A 21350-nucleotide genomic window follows, 5' to 3' on the forward strand; every position below is an offset into this window, starting at 1 on the left:
CGGGTACGTCGTCGTTGTCATGGCAATTGTAACTTGTAGACGCACCTTGGGTTGGGTCATCCCCTTTGCTCTCGAAATGAGGACACTCAGGCATATACGTCCGCGAGCGGAGAATGTAGTCCGAGCATTGACTGTGGGGTTTCCGATAATGTGGCGCATAATGAGATACGTGGAAGCTAGGTCACGTGTTTTCTTCCCGCGAGTATTTAATGCGGTTTTTAAATAAACACGCACTCCTTCTCCATGTACGTCGTCAGCGACAGTTCATTTCGAAGCATGATCAGTGTACAACGGGGAGTGTAATGGAAGCGCGCGTAATACATTTTTGGTCGGAGCTGTAATGCGACCGCGCGCGCCGATGGCCAGCGACTTCAGATTTGTGATTGTGGGTGTGGTTGTCGTGCGACTTTTGTCTTGTCTCTGAGGATTAACCTAGCTGTTCTAAAGCACCATGCTCGCCACTTCTTAGAATGTGCGTTTTTCACTTGAGAACTGAAAGAAAATGTACGAGAGTTGCCGCGGTGCCCAGTAACTTCTGAAAATCAACTGCTCACGCCGATGCACTAGCGCGCGCAAAAGCAGACGATTTCTGTATCCTATCACGAACTTACACGCAGGGCGACGTGGCCGCTCTTATTGTTGCCAACACTGATCGCGGCATGCTCTGCAATCTTTATCAATTTAATTCGGTTATTTAATAACTGTAGCGTGTTTTGTCGAGTAAATTAGCAGTATTCCATTTTCAACAAAGGGCAATCGAATGGTACATTTTATGAAAGGGGCAGGGGGTACGAGACCTTCGCTTTAAAGCGGCTGCCCCCTCCCCTCCCCCAGGTATTTCCTGTGAGCAAAGTGTCGGACTTTCAGGCAGAAGGCCCAGAGCTTTTGTTTCCTTCCTTTTTTGCTGTATGAGTATTTGTTAGTTATACTTCATTCGTTATATAGTTAGGATACGTTTATTTTCTTGAGCCACTGATGTGGGTACTCAGTGTTGTGTAATTTATTAGTAAAACTTCGTATTATTTTAATGCCTCTAAGCTGTGCATACATACTATGCTGGCGCACAAACGTGACCGGATAGTGCAGATGGTAGCACGGCTAATGCACACACATATGATAAGGTATTATTCAGCTCTTCGGAAAAGATTTAGTACATATTAATAAGGCCAGGTGCATTACACCATATATTTATTTATTTATTTATTTCAGAATACCTCCAAAGGTCCCTTGGGGACATTACATGGGGGAGTGGGTTACAATAATAAACAGCATCACGAGTATATGTACATCACATTTAGTATAGAAAAATAGTGAAAATACAACGCCGTGATAATGTGAGATAACGATATGACATACAACGAAGTTTATGCATGAAGAAACAACATCATAAGCTACAATGAAAATTGATCATGTGATATACGTTAATAGTATGTTAAGAGGTACTGTACGCAAGCAAAACACGTAGAAAGGTAACCGAATAATAACTATGAGAACAGAACAGAGATGGCATTACAAAATTCTTGAGTTTGTGTTATTGTAGCGATGCTGCTCGGAAGACATTCTAGGACGGTGCGACAAAAGAATTATTTTGAAAAAACATTAGAATGACATAAAAACAGACTTGTACACGTTACTAAAAAAAGTAATTGATTACCGTTACCGTCACCTTGTACGAAAAAGTAATTTTTTACCGTTACAAATTACTTGCCGGAAAAAGTAATGAAGTAACGCGTTACTTTGCCAATTACTTTCGATATCTGAAAAAAACGATATAAAAAAGATATAGAAAAAAATATATCCACAAAAAAAAAAGGAAACTGAGCAAAAACGAAGCGAAACGAAGCAAAAACGAAGTCAGCATTGAAGCAGAATTTATTTCATAAGAGGTCGAGAGTTCTGTGAAAAATGTGTCGAGAGGTTGAGAGTTCTGTGAAAAGAGTCCCAACTGGAACTCCCACAAATGACTCATCAGGTTCACGGTACAACCTACAGTCCAACTTACTGCATACAGGCCGGGTTACGGATAGATAGTACACATGAATTGGGAGATGACAGTGGACTCAAAAATACACTACACGTGCGGAACACTGTGGCAATTGACCTCGGGGTCCTCGGGTAAGTAATTGTTGCGGGAAAAGTCCTAGAGATAAGACAGCTGCCTTGCACCGAACTTGCAGAGGGCAGCTGGTTTTGTCTTCTCGCGGCGGTGAATCATCCCATATATGTGCGTGTGCGTCGTCCCGAACAATGTGGGTTCTTTAGTTTCCAAGTAATCGATTACTTGGTAATTGATTACTGAAAATTGTAATTGAATTACTCAAAAAATTACTGGGCCCCAAAAGTAATCCATTACTTTACAAATTACTCAGAGAAGTAATTGATTACTAGTAACGCAATTACCCGTTACGTACAAGTGTGCATAAAAAGCGGTCGACTTTATTTGGGTGATCAAGGTGGGGAAATATGGCAGTGGATCGGCGAATCGGACACTGTTGTGAGGGAATGTTATGCAAGAATTTATGAAAGGGAGATAGACGTGAGATAAGACGGCGCTGTTCTAAGGACGACAGGTTAAGTTCTCGTTTCAAACCAGTGACTGATGTATTAGGAGAAAAATCGTTACAGATGAATTGTGCTGCTCTGTTTTGAATGGATTCTATGTTACTTATTAAATACTTAAATAAACGTATTATATCGAACGCACTTTACGGTATAACAATGAAGAAAGCTTCACTGAATGGAACTTTCGATCAGATTGTCTCCGTTACTCGTTCTTTCCACGAACCACTAGGGACTGGAACCGGCTTCCTTTAGAAATCACTTCTGCTGAAACTGTACAATCATTCTTGTCTCGGTTTACTCATATGCTATGATACCTTGCACGTAATGCATTGTTTGCTCTGTTCTTCAGCTACATTGTTACCTATTGATTTTTGCTTTGCAGAGTTGGCACCCTATTACTGCGTAGCACAGCGTATGCATTTTCTCATTGTATTGTCTGTAGGGGTTGTTTGATTTGATCCATTGTCTTGGGGAGTTGTGGACTGTGCTACCTTGTATTTACACCACCTACTCCTGTTACAGCCCCACCTTGGGCTAACAGTATATATGTTTGAAATAAAATAAATAAATAAATATGCAATTATAAAATGGGGGTTGCAATCAATGAGTCTGAGTGCTAGTCAACTGCCACTGAAACTCACTAAAACGTCCATTTGGTCCTGTGCGTGTAGGACTTGCATCCTACTAAGAGCGCCATGTCTTCGACAATGAGGACTAGAATGCAAAACGCTGTAGAGCAGACTTGTACAAAATACTGCGCAAAAGTATTTAAAATAAGATACTAAATACTCTACAGAAAAAGTATTTAAAATAGAGTACAAAATACTCAAAGCTGAAAGTAATTTGAGTAGAGTACTAAATACTCTAAGAAGTATTTAAGATACTCTTTAAAATACTTTAGTATTAGCAGTAAGTGAAACGCGTATTCTGAACGTGGCCTTGCAAATTAAAGGAATAAACTTCATGAGCCATGCATATCTTTCATTTGCAACGTCTTGATGTCAAGTAATGTTTGGTGAACTTTGGTGAACCCAAGTAAACTTTGTTGATATATTCTGACCCAAAACTTCGTAATCCCTCCTGTATGTCGGTTCAAGTCTTTCACCATCTGGTACGTGTTTATTGCTTTGATGACCAAGGAAATAAATGCCGGGATTATCTTGTACCTAATCCCCTGGTGATTCACCTGGCAATATGAATAGGAACGGTTTTCTGACGAAGTTGGTTATTGACAAGCAAGGCCAGGCTTGGGACCAGCCTATTGTACAAGAGGATAAATGACAGATTCGCGAATTCCCGAAAAAAAGAAAAAGAAGAAAAAGCGGGTTAAATTCCAGTGAGCTGAAAATCTCGGCACGGCGGGCAGCGTGCTGGATATGGCTTGACGAGGAAGGAAATTATTTTGAGTACTGAGTAGCAAATACCGAAAAAAGTATTTTAAATACATTAAAAATACTTGTCGCAGAAAGTATTGAGTAGAGTACCAAAATACCGGAAAAAGTATTTAAAATACTGTATTTTCAGTACGTACTCAAGATACGTACAAGTCTGCTGTAGAGTTCTGTTTCGTATGGCGTTGGTCTTGCATCCCAAATGAAAGACCGATTACATGGTCACAGTGAAGTTATTCCATATGATCAAAGCTCGCTTGGTCGGTTCCTAGAAGGCTCTCATCCTTCTGTACTAACGACTGTATAATACGCTATAGTATGCGTACAGACGCGCGTTTCAAGTGCACACACTATTTCCGCTAGTAACACAAATAAATTTCGGTTATCCCACCCATTTTTACTGCGACAGCTTTAAAGCGGTTGATAGAGGTCATCCCACGCTACCCCAGGTAAACGTAAAATACTCTTCTTTGCACCAATGTGAACCTGCATTGAAAGTTTTACAGCGAAAAGAGTAATACAGAAGCTGAGAAAATGGGCACCGCAAAATACCGAAACTTAAGCGGCTCCGTCATCGCAGCGCACGCCGCTGTTACGAAGAATGGACGAAACTCTGAGCTCTCTGACGTCGGCGCTTTGCTCGGGAGTGCGCTCGAGGTCTTGTATCTCGGTAAGTACGACATGTAGGAGAAAAATTATTTTTTCTTCAGCATTCCGGCGTGCAGTACAACGCGTCCATGATGTAATGAACCGCAAAAGCTCCTCCCATATATAGCAAAAAGAAAAAGAGAGAGAAAGAAAGAAAAATGATGTCTGTTCTATCTATTCTAAAAGTGGCCGAATTATTTAGTGCGTAAAATATGCTGAAGTGAGAGGTGATGACATCTGTGTGATAACAGAGTGATGTTCTACATTATGGTACCTTGAAGCATTATGCTTTTATTTCACTTTACAGTTCATTTAACCATCATGTTGGTGACTTCCGTATCAAAACGGGATGTCACCTATGAAACCTGGGTCTTTGCCTTTCCAGCAATATGTCAGGGTGAGTCCGCCTGTCACATATTGCAGCCGAATATTAGGATACTCATGGGTACAACTTGGACTTTCCGGTACTAGTATTAAAAATAGTAATGTATTCTACGTTTGTAACACCCAAATTGTAATATACCTTTCCTATCGGTCCCGAAGTTCTTCTAGCTAGACCTGTCCTGTTTGAAAACTACCTGTCACAATCAATCTAATCAGGATAATAGCGGTGATTCGTCTTATCGTTAGTGTTCATTCCCCGCACGGCATTGTCTCCGTGATGAAAGGGAAAGCGGAGCCTTAATTTCTTGTCTCATCGTGTTGACTGAGATCGCTTCTTTGACTTTGTTCCTTTGTTCCATAGTGGCACTTTCAGGATTGGAAGGTATGAATAAAACCCGGCAATCTCCTGTGTAAAGGACACACAACTGAAACAGCTCTTTTTGAACCGACCTTCGGTGGTACTGCCACGTAGTATGCGCGTATCACAGGAAGTCGGGCACTATGGCTTTTCTGAATGTAACTCCATGATCCTTGAGTTCAGTAAACAAAAAATCCCACTATGGCAAGTTCCTACAAAATACAATAGATCACTCACTGGATACGACAAACGTGATACCCAAAACATTGTACTGAAGCGGGGATTTGAGTGTCTAAGGGAAACCTTTGCTAGCCACATTGAGTTGTACGCCGATGCGTCAGAGACAAATAGCAGTGTTTCATGTGCTATGGTTAAAGGAATAGTCACACGTTCACATCGGCTAAAGATGGCCATGCCTGTTTTTACAACTGAAGTGCATGCAACAATTTTAGCCCTCAGTTACATCTTACAAAATCACGTAAGGTCTTCAGTATTATACACAGATTCCCTCAGTTCTCTACAGGCTATTTATTAATTATTTATTTATTTATGCAGAAACCGTCAAGGCCCAGGGGGCAATTTTTTTGTAATATGTATTCCAATAAAAACCTGGTAGTTCATCGTGCAAGGAGCCTGGCAAGCAGTACCGCTATGAGGGCCTGTCAGTTATTCTCTGCTGTGTATCCAGCCACGTTGGGATACCTGGCAACGAGCGACCTGAGCATGCTGCTACGGCCGCGTTAACAAGTGGCGTAACCCCTTTCGAAATACGATATCAAGATCTCATACTACGTCTAAAAAGCTGCACGGATATTGACTGGCAGACACCTTGGGAGAGGCAAAGCAATAGTAAATTACATAGTATATCAATCCGTGCGTAGGCACCAGTTGACTAGATATGTCCAATCGAGTACACAAAGTGTTATCTTCCCGGCTCAGTTTGGGACACCCGTACTTAACACATGGGTGCCTTCTACGAGATGAAGACCCACCAGTATGCAAGCACTGTGGGGAACACTTTCAACCATACACATCCTCTTCACATGTCCAGGACACCCAGCACACCAACATGAACAATGCCAGCCTTGTCACAGAAAACCTTGGTCATGACCTTACCCGCAGACGGGGTGCTTCGGAACTTCTTGGGAGCTGGCGAGCCCGGATGCTTCCACTGTTTTGATGCGCGTTTAGACTCAGGAGTGAAATGGTGCACCCACGTTTCATTACACGTGATGATCCGATCAAGGAACGGCTGTCCTTCAGTGTCGGAACGGTTCCTTAGCTCTTAGGAGATTTCCAGTCTTCTCTGCCGGTCAAACATGGAGGGCTGCCTCGGGACCCACTGGACACTAACTTTCTGAAACTGGAGGTGTTCATGAATGATAGTGTTCAACGTTACTACAGAGAGGTCCACCTTTCGAGCCAGTTCGAGACACGTTATCCGTCAGTCCTTTAGGATCAGGCGTTCCACAATTTTGATGTTCTCAGGAACTCTGACACTGGGCTCTGAGCCGCCCTGGCCGGGATCGTCTTGCACTGATGTACGGTCGTCTTGGAACCGTTTGGACCACTCAAACGCTTTCCTTCGGCTAGGTGTATCGTGGCCATACTGAGCCTGAAGTCTTCTGTGAATTTCAGATGACTTTACGCCTTCATCCATGAGAAACTTCATGACAATTCGCTGTTCGATATGTGCGCTCACCTCGTTGCCGGCCATCTTGTCCAGCACGTGTCTTCTGTTTTGCACAAACTTTGGACCACCACGTGGTGAACGCAGAGGCCTGTCGAGTGTGAAAATGACGAAAAAGAAGTAGCGCGAACCATTGTACATTCAGAAGACAAAGTCCCGATTTGACTTGAACACCCCTCGTACTTGTTCAGGTGTCCAGGTTGTGGAACTCTTGTTATCAAAGGACTGATAACTGTCGCGAACGAAGGTGGCTGGCGTGAAACGTGCCGAAGTTCTAGGCAAGGGCATGCAGGGGGCGGGGCGAAAACGGTTAAAAACGAGGCTCATGACCTAGCTTGAGGAGAGGCTCCTTTTTCCCCGGAGCAGGCAGACGGCTGTTTGAGGAACCTGCTGGGAACTGTTGGTATTGCTTGTGTTTTTTCCTGCGTTCGCTAGTATGTAATAAATCGTTTCCTTTGTATTACGTGTTGTTCGTGTAGTACCTCCTTTCGCCGGTAAACGGACGGCGGGTCCTGGTTGTGGGTTTCGCCTGCCGAGAAGAGGCAGTAGGATTCCCACAAGGTAGAGGACAACGGAATCGACACTGGGATGGCCTCTTTGTGTATGTCGCCTCTGCACTTGTACGGTTTTTATCCAAAGTGTCTCGTGGCTGTGAAGATGGCTGAACCAGCTGCTCTCTGGACATGTGTTTGTACTGCGGCTGAGCTCTGCGCGAGAGGTAGTCCTTTATATGACTTCACACCCATGACCATCCGCTTTTAAACTTGCAGGTTTGTGCTCTGCCTCATGCATGCATAACGAAGAATGCTCCTGTCTGGCTTCTCGCTCCATGCCCTGGCCAAACTTTGCAGTACAGAGGCCGTGCTTTTATAGCTTCTCACCCGTGTATGTCCGCTTGTGATGCTGCAGGGACCTGCCCTTGCTGAACTCACCAGGGCACTTGTCAACTCTCCGCATTGCACTTGTATGGCTTCTCGCTCGTGTGCTTCCGCTTGTGTTCCCATAGATGCCCGTTCTGGCTGAACTCCGCAGGGCAGACATCGCACTTATGTGGCTTCTCGCCGGTGTGTGTCCTCTTATGACGCTGCAGGCCTGAGCTCTGAATGATCTCTGCAGGACAGACATTGCACTTGTATGGCTTCTCGCCCGTGTGTGTCCGCTTGTGATCCTGTAGGAACCTGAACTGGCTGAACTCTACAGGGCAGACATTGCACTTGTATGTATTCTCGCCCATATGCTCCCGGTTGTGATTCCATAGATGGCCGCTCTGGCTAAACGCTGCTGGGCCGACATCACACTTGTATGGCTTCTCGCCGGTGTGTGTTCTCTTATGACGCTGCAGGCCCGTGCACTGAATGAACTCTGCAGGACAGAGATCACATTTGTATGGCTTCTCGCCCGTGTGTTTCCGCTTCTGACACCGTAGATACCCGCTCTGGCTGAACTTCGCACAGCAGACATCACACTCGTATGGCTTCTCACCCGTGTGTGTACGCTTGTGATCCTGCAGGGACTTGCTCCGGCTAAATCCTGCAGGGCAGAGGTCACAATTGTATGGTTTATCACCAGTGTGTGTCCGCATGTGATCCTGTAGATACCCATTTCGGCTAAACTCCGCAGGGCAGACATCACACTTGTATGGCTTCTCGCCGGTGTGCATCCTCTTGTGACGCTGCAGGTCTATGTTCGTGTTGAACTCTTCAGTACAAAAACCACACTTGTGTGGCTTCTCGCCCGTGTGTGATCGCCTGTGAGCCCGCAGACGCCTGTTCTGACTGAACTTTGCCGGGCACATATCGCACCTGTACGCCTTCTCTCCCGTGTGTGTCTGCTTGTGATGCCGCAGGGACCTGCTCTGGATGAATTCTGCAGGACAGAGATCACACTTGTATGGCTTCTCGCCCATGTGTGTCCGCTTGTGAGCCCGTAGATACCCGCTGTGGCTGAACTTCGCAGGGCAGACATCGCATTTGTATGGCTTCTCTCCGGTGTGTGTCTGCATGTGATGCAGTATGGACCTGCTTTGGCTGAACTCTCTAGGGCAGACATCGCACTTGTATGGCTTCTCGCCCGTGTGTGTCCGCTGGTGACCCATTAGATTCCACTTCCTGGTAAACTCCGCAGCGCAGATATTGCACCTGTATGGCTTCTTGCCCACGTGCGTCTGGTTGTGCAACAGAAGGTGCTCAGGTAACTGGAGGTCAACCACGTCCATGGTGTCCAGTTTAGTGTTGTCGAATCGCGGTTCAACTGTCTTAAAACTTATGCTGATACTGAGCCGTGCATTTGAAAATGCCCAACTTGAAGATGCTTGCTCACAAGTTCCCCGAGACTGGTCTTTAATATGGAGCGTAGCAGTGCTTTTTCTTGCTACTGAAATTCCAGAAATTGGACAATAAGAGGCCATACCATCCCAGGCGAATCTCTGAAGCTACACCACACCACGTTCGCTGTGGACGCTGTTCGTGTTCATATAGAAAATGCAGCACGGAGACAGGTTTTTCGGACAGGAGACAGGACTAAAGGGGATTGAAACATACCAGGACATACGATCTTGCACAATCGTGTGTCCTTGTATGTTTTAGTCCACTTTAGTCCTGTCTCTGTGCTGCATTTTCGGAATGAACTATTACCGAATTCCCCGTTGTATCTCACTTGTCCGCATTTAACTCCGCAAATAGACCCCTTCGTGCACAATTGTGTTTGCAAGTTTAAAGCGCTCCTGCCCTTCGGTATTTGCTCAGAGGTAAAGTGTTAGACCTTGAAACAGAAGGCTCCGAGTTAAACTCGGGTTAATGATGGGTAATGATGTGATCAGTTGTGATGCTGATGCTGAATTATGGGTAAAGGTGTGATGAGCTGTGATCTTGATGTTGAATGATGGGTTATGATGTGGTGAGCTGTGATGTCGATGTTGAATGATGGGCTGATGATGTGATGGGCTGTGACGATGATGTCGAATGATGGGTTATGATGTGATGGGCTGTGATGGTGATGTGATGTTATGGGAAAGGCCGGGCATTTTGCGGGAAATGCTGACCTACGGCTAAGACGTAGTGTTGGACCTTCAGACAGAAGCCCCCTTCCCCCAGAGTTAACTTCGGGACAGAACAGCCTTTCGGGGATTTTTTTTTTTCTTTTCCTGCAGGGGTATTTTTAGTTTTATTTTGTTGTTACATATTTAAGCTGCTGCTTATTATTTTCTCGAGTCACTAGCACCAGTACTCAGTGTTGTGTAATTTTTGGTAAACCTGCGTATTGTTCGAACACCTGAAAGCTGTACAGGCGTGGCCACCCTTAAGGGGGGACATGGGGATCAACACATACTTTTTGTTTCTTAATAGATTATGATGAAAATTTGCACCATCGTTGATAATGCCCACAAAATGAATTTACCAGAAAAAATGTTAGGATATCTCTAAAACTCGTTTTTACAGATTTTTACAAATTACAAAATCTTTGCGTTTTGTGAAAGGCCTACAGACTTTGAAAAATTTGATAGAAGACAGCTTGAACATGGAACGTATTCCCAAATGTATGGTTGAGGTCGTGACATTCTTAGTTTTTTCAATTTCCACGATGACAATTTTTGGTTTTCATTTTTCTGCATGCGGTCGCAACTGACACATCTAGCATAGAAATGTATGACGACAGCATAAATTATAAATTGATTCACATGAAAAAATAAGACTGTCACGTCCTCTAGGAATGTTCCACCTCGGCGTTACTTGGGCAAACTTCCCTTGGAGAAAACCCTGGGAATGCGAATGGTCGAGATCCTCACGAATTAGCCTAAGTTTTGGCTCAGTGCCAGACACTGAAGTCAACGACCCTTGTACTCCCGCGGCGCACCACCGGCAAAAACCAACGATGACTCCAAATGAAGTTGGCCTGTGCGACCTGTGCTCGTGAATGGTACAACCCCTCCAGAAGGTTATGGGAAGAAGTACTGGACAGTGCTTCGACAATAACGTCAAAAGAAGTATTTCGTCGTGTTTCGCCGACATCACCGCCGCTAAACACGTCAACAAAGCGCTCGCTTTCGAATGCTGGCGCAGAAGCCTTTTTCTTCTTTCTGTGTCGACAGCTTCCGCTCGCGGCTTCCGAAATGCTGGACGGTGCCATACTTTCATTTCAAAACTCGTTTGTCCATCGTAAGAATCGTCCACGTTCGAAAACACAGCAAGAAGTAGGAACTAAAAGTTGCGATCACAATCCCCTCGTGAGAAAGAGCAGACGCTCCGGCGGCCAGAGGAGCCGGTTGCCCAGGGCAACCGAGTGGCGGCCAAGGTTAACGCGCGTACAAATCACGTGGCACGGATTTCCCGCTTCGGGGCCTTGGAACTTTCACTCTTCGTCAGAGCGCTTCTCACTGGAGAAGTTCGGATGCGCGGGAACTTTGAAGAGGACTGAAGTACTGTCGATTGGTGCAGGCGTCGCTCGGTGATGTCATTCCCGAGACACGGCTGTTTGAAAAACGACAATTTTTCGTAATTTTCGCGATATTGCCTGCTACCATGCCTAAGAAAAAACGAGTTTTGAGGCACTTTGAGGCGGATTTGAGCAAGAATACTTTGGGATCATATAGAAGACAGATGAAAGATGAAAGTCACTGAAAATGTTAGCCAGCTGCAGAACTCGAACCCACATCTTCAGGATTACCGAGTCAAACAGCTGGCTAACCGCTTCAGTGACTTTCATCTTTCATCGTTAATTTCTTAGGCAATTTGAGGCTTTGTATGTATTTGTCCCTTCTATGTTGTTCCAGCCTCAGAGCATCAGTTCTTTCATGTTCAAGAAGACAGACCTTTGTCACCAAAAATGTTACTTCGAGAAAATCCGTTTTTTTTTTTTTTTTGCCATTTTTCGCGCGTTGATCCCCGCGTACCCCTTTAACCGTAGCGCGGGAGCGCGTGGCCTGCTTCCATGCGACCGCCACCTTGTGTCGATGCTGGGGCGATGTGGGGTGGAGACTCTGGGGCCATGGTACACAAGCGCCCTTTCTCGAAGGGGACACGGATAAGAAAATCAGTATACGATCAAAAATATCGGTGTGTCTTTGGGGTATTTCCCTCCACGCAGACACATTACCATATCCTTCCTAAGCACCACGAAACAAAATAAAAATATGTGTGATAACACATACCATAGTGAACAGAACGCTCGGAGCAAACATGGGTGAGCCTACAGCGTTTTCGTATGCCTCAAACTTATTCCAGAATATTGTGCCCCTCAAGCTCGCCCTTCCGCAAACCGGGATTTAGATAAAGCGTGGCAGATAACGCACAGACGCGGTTAGTGTACCTGTTTTGCGAGAGCGTAAGCTGACACTACTTCCAAGTCTTGGAATATTATTTTTTTTCTGGATGTATGACGACACCAACCAGCTCGCTGATTATAAGTAGGGAGCGACTTTTTCGGATTAAATGCCTTTTTCAGATTCGGGGGGGGGGGGGGGGTAAAAATTGGGTGATGTTTTTAAATCTGTAATTCAAGGAGAAATCGGGTGACAATTGTACCTTCGGGTGTTATCGGGTGCTTTTGTTTCTCCTCCTGTCTATTAAGTCCTTTCCGAATTTCTCTTTTTTTATTTCTTGCGAGGTCGTGACCTTCCAGCGGTAATCCCCGAAGGCGTAGACAGTGTTGACACACATGGGTGTATTGCTGGTAACGTAACTGACCCATTCTTACGTGTATTACACGTGGCGACCTTTGTTTGTCTTCAGGGGAAACGTCACTTGAGGATTTTAGGATTTCATAGTGACTAGAATTCGGGGAGAAATCGGGTTTAACCGAATCGGTCTGTGGTCAGTTCTGAGGGGAATAACCGGGCAGAATCGGGTTTAATCCGAAAAAATCACGCCCTACTTATGAGCAGTTTAGCACCTACAGAGAAAAGAAACTGAAACTGACACCGTCATGAGGCCCACAGACATTTAGAAAAAATGTCATTTTTGAAAAGCACTAGTGATCACGCCGTAGCCGACCAAAACAGCATTGGAGCACACCTCTAGCACGGGCTAGTTGCAGCCTCCATAATGACAATAACGGGCGTTCCCCAAACGTACCTGAAGAGTCGGTGATTTAAACATGTATTCATTAACAAAGCTAATGCTACCTGACATGACAAACATCCCAACCACTTTCAATCTGGCGCTTGTATCACACACGCGCGCGCGCACATGACTCTGTCAAAGTGATTGCTCCATAGGCTCCATAGTCCATTCAAGTCCACATGGTTTGCTGTAGTCTGAAGGTCGTTCCGTGGGTCAACCGCCCATGGTGACTAGCACAATGTTGTCGAACCATCGCAATCCCATAAACTGAAACTTCCAGATAATTTGAACTGCTGCTCGGGTCGTAGCAACGCCATGTGTATATCAGTCGAGGGAACGCGCAATGTGTATACACATTTGCAACAGTTTAATCGAGCAAGATTGCTCATGTGTACCCCTATGCGAGGAAGAGCCGGCTGCGTGCTGCAGGCATATCAGGGACACACTTACTTATTAAACGTTAAGTTTACCTAAAATTTATCAGTTCGTGTCATATAAAAGCGATACTCCTGTAGGAGAAAATAGGATTGTAGTGCATCAAGGAATCACCCAGCGTCATTTCTTCATTCACAGACTTTCTTCTCTTTTCTCAGATGCCGTGACACGCATCCATTACCCAATACTGCAAGGAAATGCAGGGGCGAAACTTTCCGAGGCTCTCTGGCTGCATGTACATGTGCTTACAAGTCCCAAACGTCACTACACCAGCACGGGGCAGATGTTGCTTTTTCTGGGGGGAGGAGCCTGCTTAGCAATGCCATGCTTGAGTGGGTGGTGTCAGAAGGTCACGTGGAACGTAATGTCCTCCCATCAGGGTGAGAAACTCACCACTGAAAGACCAGTGCAAAGCCAGTGAAGTACATATACAGGGGGGAAAGTAGCCGAATCTCTTTGGCTGCACATAGAAAATGATTTACAAGCAGAGACTTGCACAGGCTGGACTCCGCAGGGCAGACATCCCACTTGAATGGCTTTTTCGCCCCTGTGTATGTCCGTTTGTGACCCCGTAGACGCCGCGCGGATGGATATTTTAACGCACTTGCGTGTTTCAGGATTTGTTAAACGTGAAATGGCTCACAACTTGGGTAATCTCTCAATCTGCCATCTCGCTATTGAAATAATCCGATTAAAAAGTTAACAAATTTTAGGTAATTAGGCTTCTTGAAGTCGCACATTTTCTTCGAGGGGTTGTCCATCTGGCTGTTGAACTCAACTGGAAGAACGACATCTACGGTGCTGTTGTAGGGTTGTAATAAAAAGTTTGTAGTGTAAAGGCTAAAAATAAACGTCCTCTATATTTTTGTTGTAGTTCCTGACGACCTCTGGTATCGAATTAGATGTAGTTCTGTATGGTGCCATTTTTTTTCCACTCAAGAGAAAAACGCATGTAGACTTTCAAAATGGAAAAGGAGGGTCACTTTTAATAAACGAGACAGTCACGGGGGGATAATTTTTTCCTTTACTTCCTAGATTACTTCAGCTGACAAATGAGCGGCGGCATGAGTGCGGTGACCTACTTTTTGCAACTGGCCTCTTAACAATTTTATTAGTGTGCTGCAGCATTAAGGAAGCAGGCCTTTTTTAGCCAGTGCATCCAACACATATGGCACTGAGAGGTTGATAGGCACATATCCAGAAACTGTAAGGGGGTGCTCTTTGGGGTATTCGGATATGTTGGCGATTTCTTGATTTTTTTTATACAACTTTCAATAGGCAGGTTAGGGAAGTCTTCACACGCTGCGCTCCCGTACTACAACTCACAGTTGAATTCCCTGAGGAGAACTCCTTAGAGTTTCTGGATACGGTCGCCGTCTGACATTTCGGAGTCGGCGGGGACCGCGCAAAAGTCCGAATAATTGAGCAGTCCGAGAAAACGAATTTCCCTTCAAAATAAACTTGACTAAGCACTAGTAAGCTGGGAAATATTTGTGGATGCCTTCCTGACGCGCTTCTTGCTCTGCCTGATAACACCAGCTTCCATACCCCGAAGCGATATTTCGTCACTGTACACTCACACAGGTACCGCCGTCATCAAGTCCACAAGTCGGCTTCACCTAATGCATGCGTGCTTTAGGTGAAGTTCGCTTTACAGCGCTGTCGCGCGACTCGCCGGCGGAGAGCTCGTGCTCGGTCTTTTTAATCAGGCCGGTGGCCGAAAACGAAGGCGCAAAAGCGTCACGACAAACCTCTTCTGCTCGGAGGAATGTGAAAATGAACCATTATTGCTTTTCTTTTTTTTTTCTCTCAATATTTTAGGTGGTTCAATTCTTCTGATGCGAATTTCGGATAATACCGATATTTTCTGTCACCCCCAAGAGAAAAATTGGCTGGTTGGGCAAACAGGGTTCAAAATATCGAGCGACTTATGTAATGACTTATCTCACCTCCTCGCATCAATCCTGCCTCGATTGATTGATTAATTGATTCACTGATTGATCGTTTCTGTCGCGCGTTCATGTAACCGTGCGCTGTTGACCGTATCGATCAAAATTTCACCAGCTGTGAGTCTGTAGGCAGTTTTTTCTACTTCTTGTGTTTTAACCTTCTGCCTGCGTCTTTTCCTGCAGTAGCATTATGAATCTGTGCCAAATCTCCCCAGTGAATTCACCCCTTCCCCTTGCTAGTTTTGTACAGACATTAAACGACATCGTTCACAAAAACATGTATCGTTTCACTTTTTGCTTCCTGCTTGCTGTTTGCCTCGTTCACAAAATAAGCATTCTTTCGCGTAGAATCGAACGGATGCCCACATTCGGGCATTTATTTTCGGGGCGAAATATAGCTGCCAAAAACAGTCAGATTTTCATTGAACACTATAAATGCCGACAAACACCCCCAAATATGCCTTAAAGTCACACACACACACACAAAAAAAAAGAAACAGCACAGAGATGGTACGTGATTAAACAAACGAAGTGCTGAAAAAAAGATAGTGCTTCACTTGTCTATTCGCATCCTGTCTCTGCACCGTTTCTTCTTTTTTTTTTTCTTTTTTGTGTGTGTGTCAGTATGTTCCAACTCCCCACACTGCTGCTTTGACTCAGCTCTAAAGTAAATGCCGAAAACCAAAAACCCTAACAATTTTGTAGTTAATTCCTTTGGTTCCATCTACTATTACTTGTATTATCACTTACAAATACCTTATACGTATGCAGATGGGTAGAAATCCAGCGAACCGATAGTGATGTAGGAAGGGAGTTGCCTCAGGACAGAAGCCGCCGATATTTCGAACAGAGGCTGTTCTTCTTCTGGGCACCGTCCTCATCATTCGCATGGTATTTAAAGGGTTAGGTGTGACGTGTTTAAAGGTTCATGCGAATGGTGGGTCAACAGCTCAGAGGGAAGAAAGGGTCCGTACGGGCTTCTGCGGCCGTGTGAACGTAGTTCTACTACGTTCACATAATCCCCTCCACACTCTAACAAAGCAGCCATTCACTCCGGCCGTAAAAGCCCGTACGGACCCTTTCTTCCCTCTGAGCTGTTGACCCACAATTCGCATGAACCTTTAAACACGTCACACCTAACCCTTTAATTACCATGCCAATGATCAGGACGGTGCCCAGAAGAAGAACAGTCTCTGTTATACGTATGCAGTTGTTCACGCGGTCAAAGTCTGCAAAAGCTGCAATAATACGAAATCGGATAAAGAATCTCCGCGTATATTTCGCCTACTTTCGCGCCATCTTTCACAGACGAAAGCACGTGCTGAAAAACTGATCCATAACAAACAGAAAACTGAAAAGCATTTCTGTTGTATCCCTCCTTTTGTCCATATGCTGCCACTCAATTAGTACTGACTAATGTTCCTGTCACACATTCAGTCTTCAATAATCATTGAAGCCAATGGTCACTGAAAATATGTGCAGGTGCAACCAACCGTATAAGCATCAACTGCTTAAATGGCATTGGAACCAATTTACCCTGACAGGTTACACACCTGGTGGCGCTACACACATGTCCAATTCAGAGCCATTTATAGGGAGAGTTTGGCCATTCTCTGATCTTTCGCCGCCTCGTGGGTGGAGCCTATTTTGACGTCAGAGTCATCGTTGCACCGCCCAAAAAGACTGAATCCAAGCAGAATCCGCTTATCAGCCATCTGATGCGCGCCATATTGATGCTGTCCGTCAGCTTTGTTGTCGCAATGAATGCAATGTACAGGAATAACCGGCTTATGACCCACAGCCGCCTCTGATAAGGGGGGTTTTGTTACCAAACTGAAAGAGTTCAAGGACGAAGGGCTTTCGAAGGACAATGTACGCACGTGTCTTCCCTCCTTGCATCGTAAACAACGATCAGCATCAATATGGCGTCGGCGACCGGCTGACAACGGGACAACAATAGAGCACGGCGAGGGAGGTGGCTTAGCCGTGACGTCGCATGACGCGTTTCAAGTTAGGCTCCTCCTAATGGCCAAACTCTCCCTATAAACGGCTCTGGTCCAATTTAGGGAGCCTCCATGTGCGTCCCCTTTTCAGGGAGGCGACAACTCCGTCGTCTGCTACGGGCGCCGGCATCTTGACTCCCACACCGCATTGGGCGTCAGCGGCGGGGTTGCGTTTTTCTCGATTTTTCGCGACAGGAAGGGTGTAAAAGCAGAATGAAGAATAATAGCGTAGCAAAACTGTCATATATGCTAGTAGAGCTGGTCATGGGTTGTAAAATATGTTGTTAATGCTTTGTAACGTTTGTCTAAACTCGTCACTGCACCTGCACACGCGGTCGCGTCTCGACCAGCGAATTACAATAGTAAATACGCGAATGTGTATAGACAACAGAAATATGTTAACTGCAAGCAGATTTTATTATAACATCTCATTCAAGTGCAACGCCAGCTGCCGTTGTACTTGAAGACGACGTTGTTTTACCGACATGCTCCTGTCGCAACTGCACCCTTAATCGCAGTTGTACAAATTTGCCCACGATTACATGACATAGTTCTTCTTTGTGTTGGTTACAAGTCGGAAGATTATTGTCGACGTTATTATGAATAAAAGACGAATGCCTCTTCACATTTGTACGAAGTAACGTGTAGTACATTTCTCACGCTGCCCGAAATATACGGAAGATCCATTGCACGTACGTGTTCACGAAGCTCAATGAGCTTGTTGTGGCTTTGCGGAGATTTAACGCAATTTAATTTACTTTAACGTAAATGACCGCTGAGCTACCAGAATACACGGTACACACTGCACGCTGCAAAGGTGCTTGCTTACCTCGCACACGCACTAGCTCCTTGTTGGTTCCCATTCTGCTCCCTTTACTTGCGCGAGCGAAACATCTTTCCGCTTTTTTAGATGCTGGGAAGCGATACAAACGCGCACCTTTCCGAGAGTGATTGGCACACTTGGGCACACAGCACCCTGGCATTTCGCTGCACGACGTATCATACGAGCAACGCGCTCTTCGTCCACCAACGAATGTATTTGCTCAATCAAGTAGGAACTACTCAAACAAGAGCGAACACTGGTTCGCGACCTAGCTCTTTAGGCGACAGATCAACGACCCCATGCCAACCATACGGAGATGAACTGAGCCCAAGCAGTGGTTCATAGAAATAGAGAAAAGAAAAAAGGAGCTCTTTCATGCGTAAATTCCGATGCAAAAGAACTGTGTCCCGAACGTGGTACACACAGAAAAAAATCTCTGGAACTCTGGTCTTACCCGAGAAAATGACTCATGGAACGACCGATTTCAGCAGTCATAGAGGAAGTTTTGACACGCTTGTTGCACGCTGGATTTAAAATTCCGGAGGGATGAGTTGCGACTGTTCCCAAAACGTACAATTACGCTAAGACACCGAAGGAATCCAATCACTTGTGTGTATATGTGCCGGATGGCCGCTCGAACGCGAAAAATGCACAGCCGGCAATGGGCAGCGCGTAGCAAGTTGGGAGTCAAAATGCGCGCTCCGCGGAAGGGCGAGGAGGAAAGGCGGCGTTGGCACGGTTAAAGGGTGTCTCCTCCCTGAAAAGCGCAAAAGCCGCAGCAACCCATGGAGGCTCCCTAGTCCAATTGGCTGGTTTCAATGGTCATTGAAGAGTGCCCGTGCATGAGTATAAATGCCCTTGAGCACTTTGTACTTACCTTCAGACGTTGAGTCACAGCTGTGTCCCATCTGGTCCTGCTCTGTCAAGACTGCAACATTGTAAGGCTCCGTCTTCACTTCCACGATTGGATGTTCGTTTGAAGATTCCTCTCGAGGTTCTTCTTTAATGTCACACATGCCAGCCGTTGCTCCTGAAGTAAAACGATAAAGAAGAGAAGTAAGCAACATTGCAAGGTTTCATGTCATGTGACAGCCTCCATATACCTTTCTGAACCTAGTCTATGCTCTATATAGTATTTTTAACCTATACCAGGGTATCTACCGCGTTGCAGTCTTCAAATTCCCTGACATGTCCAGGTTTTCGCTGACTTTTTCAAGCGAGCTCCCTGATCAAAACAAAAGACAGCTCAGTGCCTGCTGCTACGTGTAGGCACAAATCCCTCCAAAACACAGACCATTTATTGAGTATTAGTGAGGCTGCCCTACTTTACTTCCTCTGAGCTTGTCGTATGTATTAGCAAACTTTCACTCGCGGCAACGTTGCTACGGCGTGGCCGCTCAACCACCGATCGGCACTCGCTATTCGCTGCCAGCATCGTCATAACACTTGCCCTCAATTTTCCCTGACCTCAGCCGCTTTTTGGTAAATTCCCTGACAATCCCAGGACTTTTAGAGTATCATCAAACTTCTCCCGACAGCGTTGGCAAAGCGACATTATCACTGTATCTCTTATCTTTATCTCTGATTAAACTTAAAGGTCTCCACGTAAGCTCTGAGAGCTTTATCGGACTTTAATGAATATATGGGCCTGGATAGGACACTGAATCGACGATTTCAGAAATTGCATGGAATGCCCACCAGAGAGCGCCGTGTTGCGAAAGCCCCGCTGCACCTTGGGATTTAGTTTTCATGAGTCAGAGAGAACAAGAAGAGCGCAAACGGTTTCGGTTTTCTTTCTCCTTCACCTCCTGCAACTTCGAGCAACAGGCAGCGAGCACGAATGTAAAACATTTCCCACGATGCAATGCGCGATGCGCGTGACTTGGGCGACGGAGGGCCCCCGTGCGGAGCACAAGGGCAATATGTTAAATCGCCTATTGCGCCACAAAAGTCATATTGGTAAATACGGTGTAATTTTTTCCAAAGACAAAGATGCTCAACCAGCCAACTGCAGGTTTCTGTTTTTTCTTGACGAGAATGGTGCTGTTGCGATAACATTGTGACCGACTCGACCAGTCATTTCTTTTGTGGTGGCTCGGCGGTGCATGTATGCTAACAGAACCGTCGTCAATTCTTTCTTCAGTCGCATAAACGTGCCTAACGATGAGACTGCCCTTCTTCACATTGGTAGGGGAGAAAAGGTGCCTATAGGTCCCTAAAGGTCCCTATAGGTGCAACCTTCGTTTGCTGCATATGAGGCTATTTGTCTAAGACAGTCTTGATGTGTGTGCACCCTCAGCTGTTGCATAATGTAAAATGTTAATGTAATGTGAAATTTCCCTTTAATAAATGTATATCTCCCGCATAATGTAAAACCCCAAGACTAGGTCGCACAAAGGGGCAGACACACCATGACCCTTTGTCGTGACCCTTCGTGTTCCCTAGTCTCGAGGTTTTACATTATCGAGGTATTTAGTTTGAAAAGTGCGATAGGAGACTGCTTGAACTTGGAGTGTATTCACAAATATATGATTGAGGTTGTGACATTCTTAGTTTTTTTAATTTCCACGATGACAATTTTTGCTTTTCAATTATCTGCATGTGGTGGTTGCAACTGACACATCTCGCATAGAAACTTATGAAAACAGCATGAATTAAAAATAGAACGTTACGACCTCTAGGAATGCTCAGCGATTGTAAGGAAACAGGCCACATCAATATACATAGATGGAGTGGATTTGGAGACATCAGTATCATAAGTGGAGCAGGTAGAGCGAAAAGCTGTTTTTGAAAAAATGAAGTTTTGTGCAACTTTTACTGCAAAATTAGAAGACTCCAGCACTATAGCCTTTTGTGTTCTTTTGTGCAGAAGTTCTCTCGCCCCCCTGGCTCTTTGTCCGATGCACTCAGGCTTCTGCCTTCGACCAAAAGTCAGTCAAGGCAGTAGAACCTTGTCCAATGCTTTTGTTAGCTTGCTGATGCCAGCTGACGTTCACTTCATACACTCTGCTCCCTTCTTTGTGCTGTAGTAATCACTAATCTGTAACTGTG

General features: G+C 45.3%; 1 protein-coding gene across 5 annotated transcripts in view; it reads right to left on the minus strand.

Annotated features, from left to right (window-relative positions):
• Positions 1-21350, minus strand: part of LOC135378985 (zinc finger protein 431-like) — a 102819-nt gene that overhangs the window by 2852 nt on the left and 78617 nt on the right. For all 5 annotated transcript variants that reach the window (XM_064612197.1, XM_064612195.1, XM_064612196.1 and 2 more), the window contains one exon: positions 19177-19329. In XM_064612197.1, coding sequence (XP_064468267.1) covers positions 19177-19315 — 139 coding nt within the window. In that variant the 5' untranslated portion in view covers positions 19316-19329. The remainder of the gene's footprint in view (positions 1-19176; positions 19330-21350) is intronic.

The sequence above is a fragment of the Ornithodoros turicata genome, chromosome 1, assembly GCF_037126465.1.
Source record: "Ornithodoros turicata isolate Travis chromosome 1, ASM3712646v1, whole genome shotgun sequence".
Classification (NCBI taxonomy): domain Eukaryota; kingdom Metazoa; phylum Arthropoda; class Arachnida; order Ixodida; family Argasidae; genus Ornithodoros; species Ornithodoros turicata.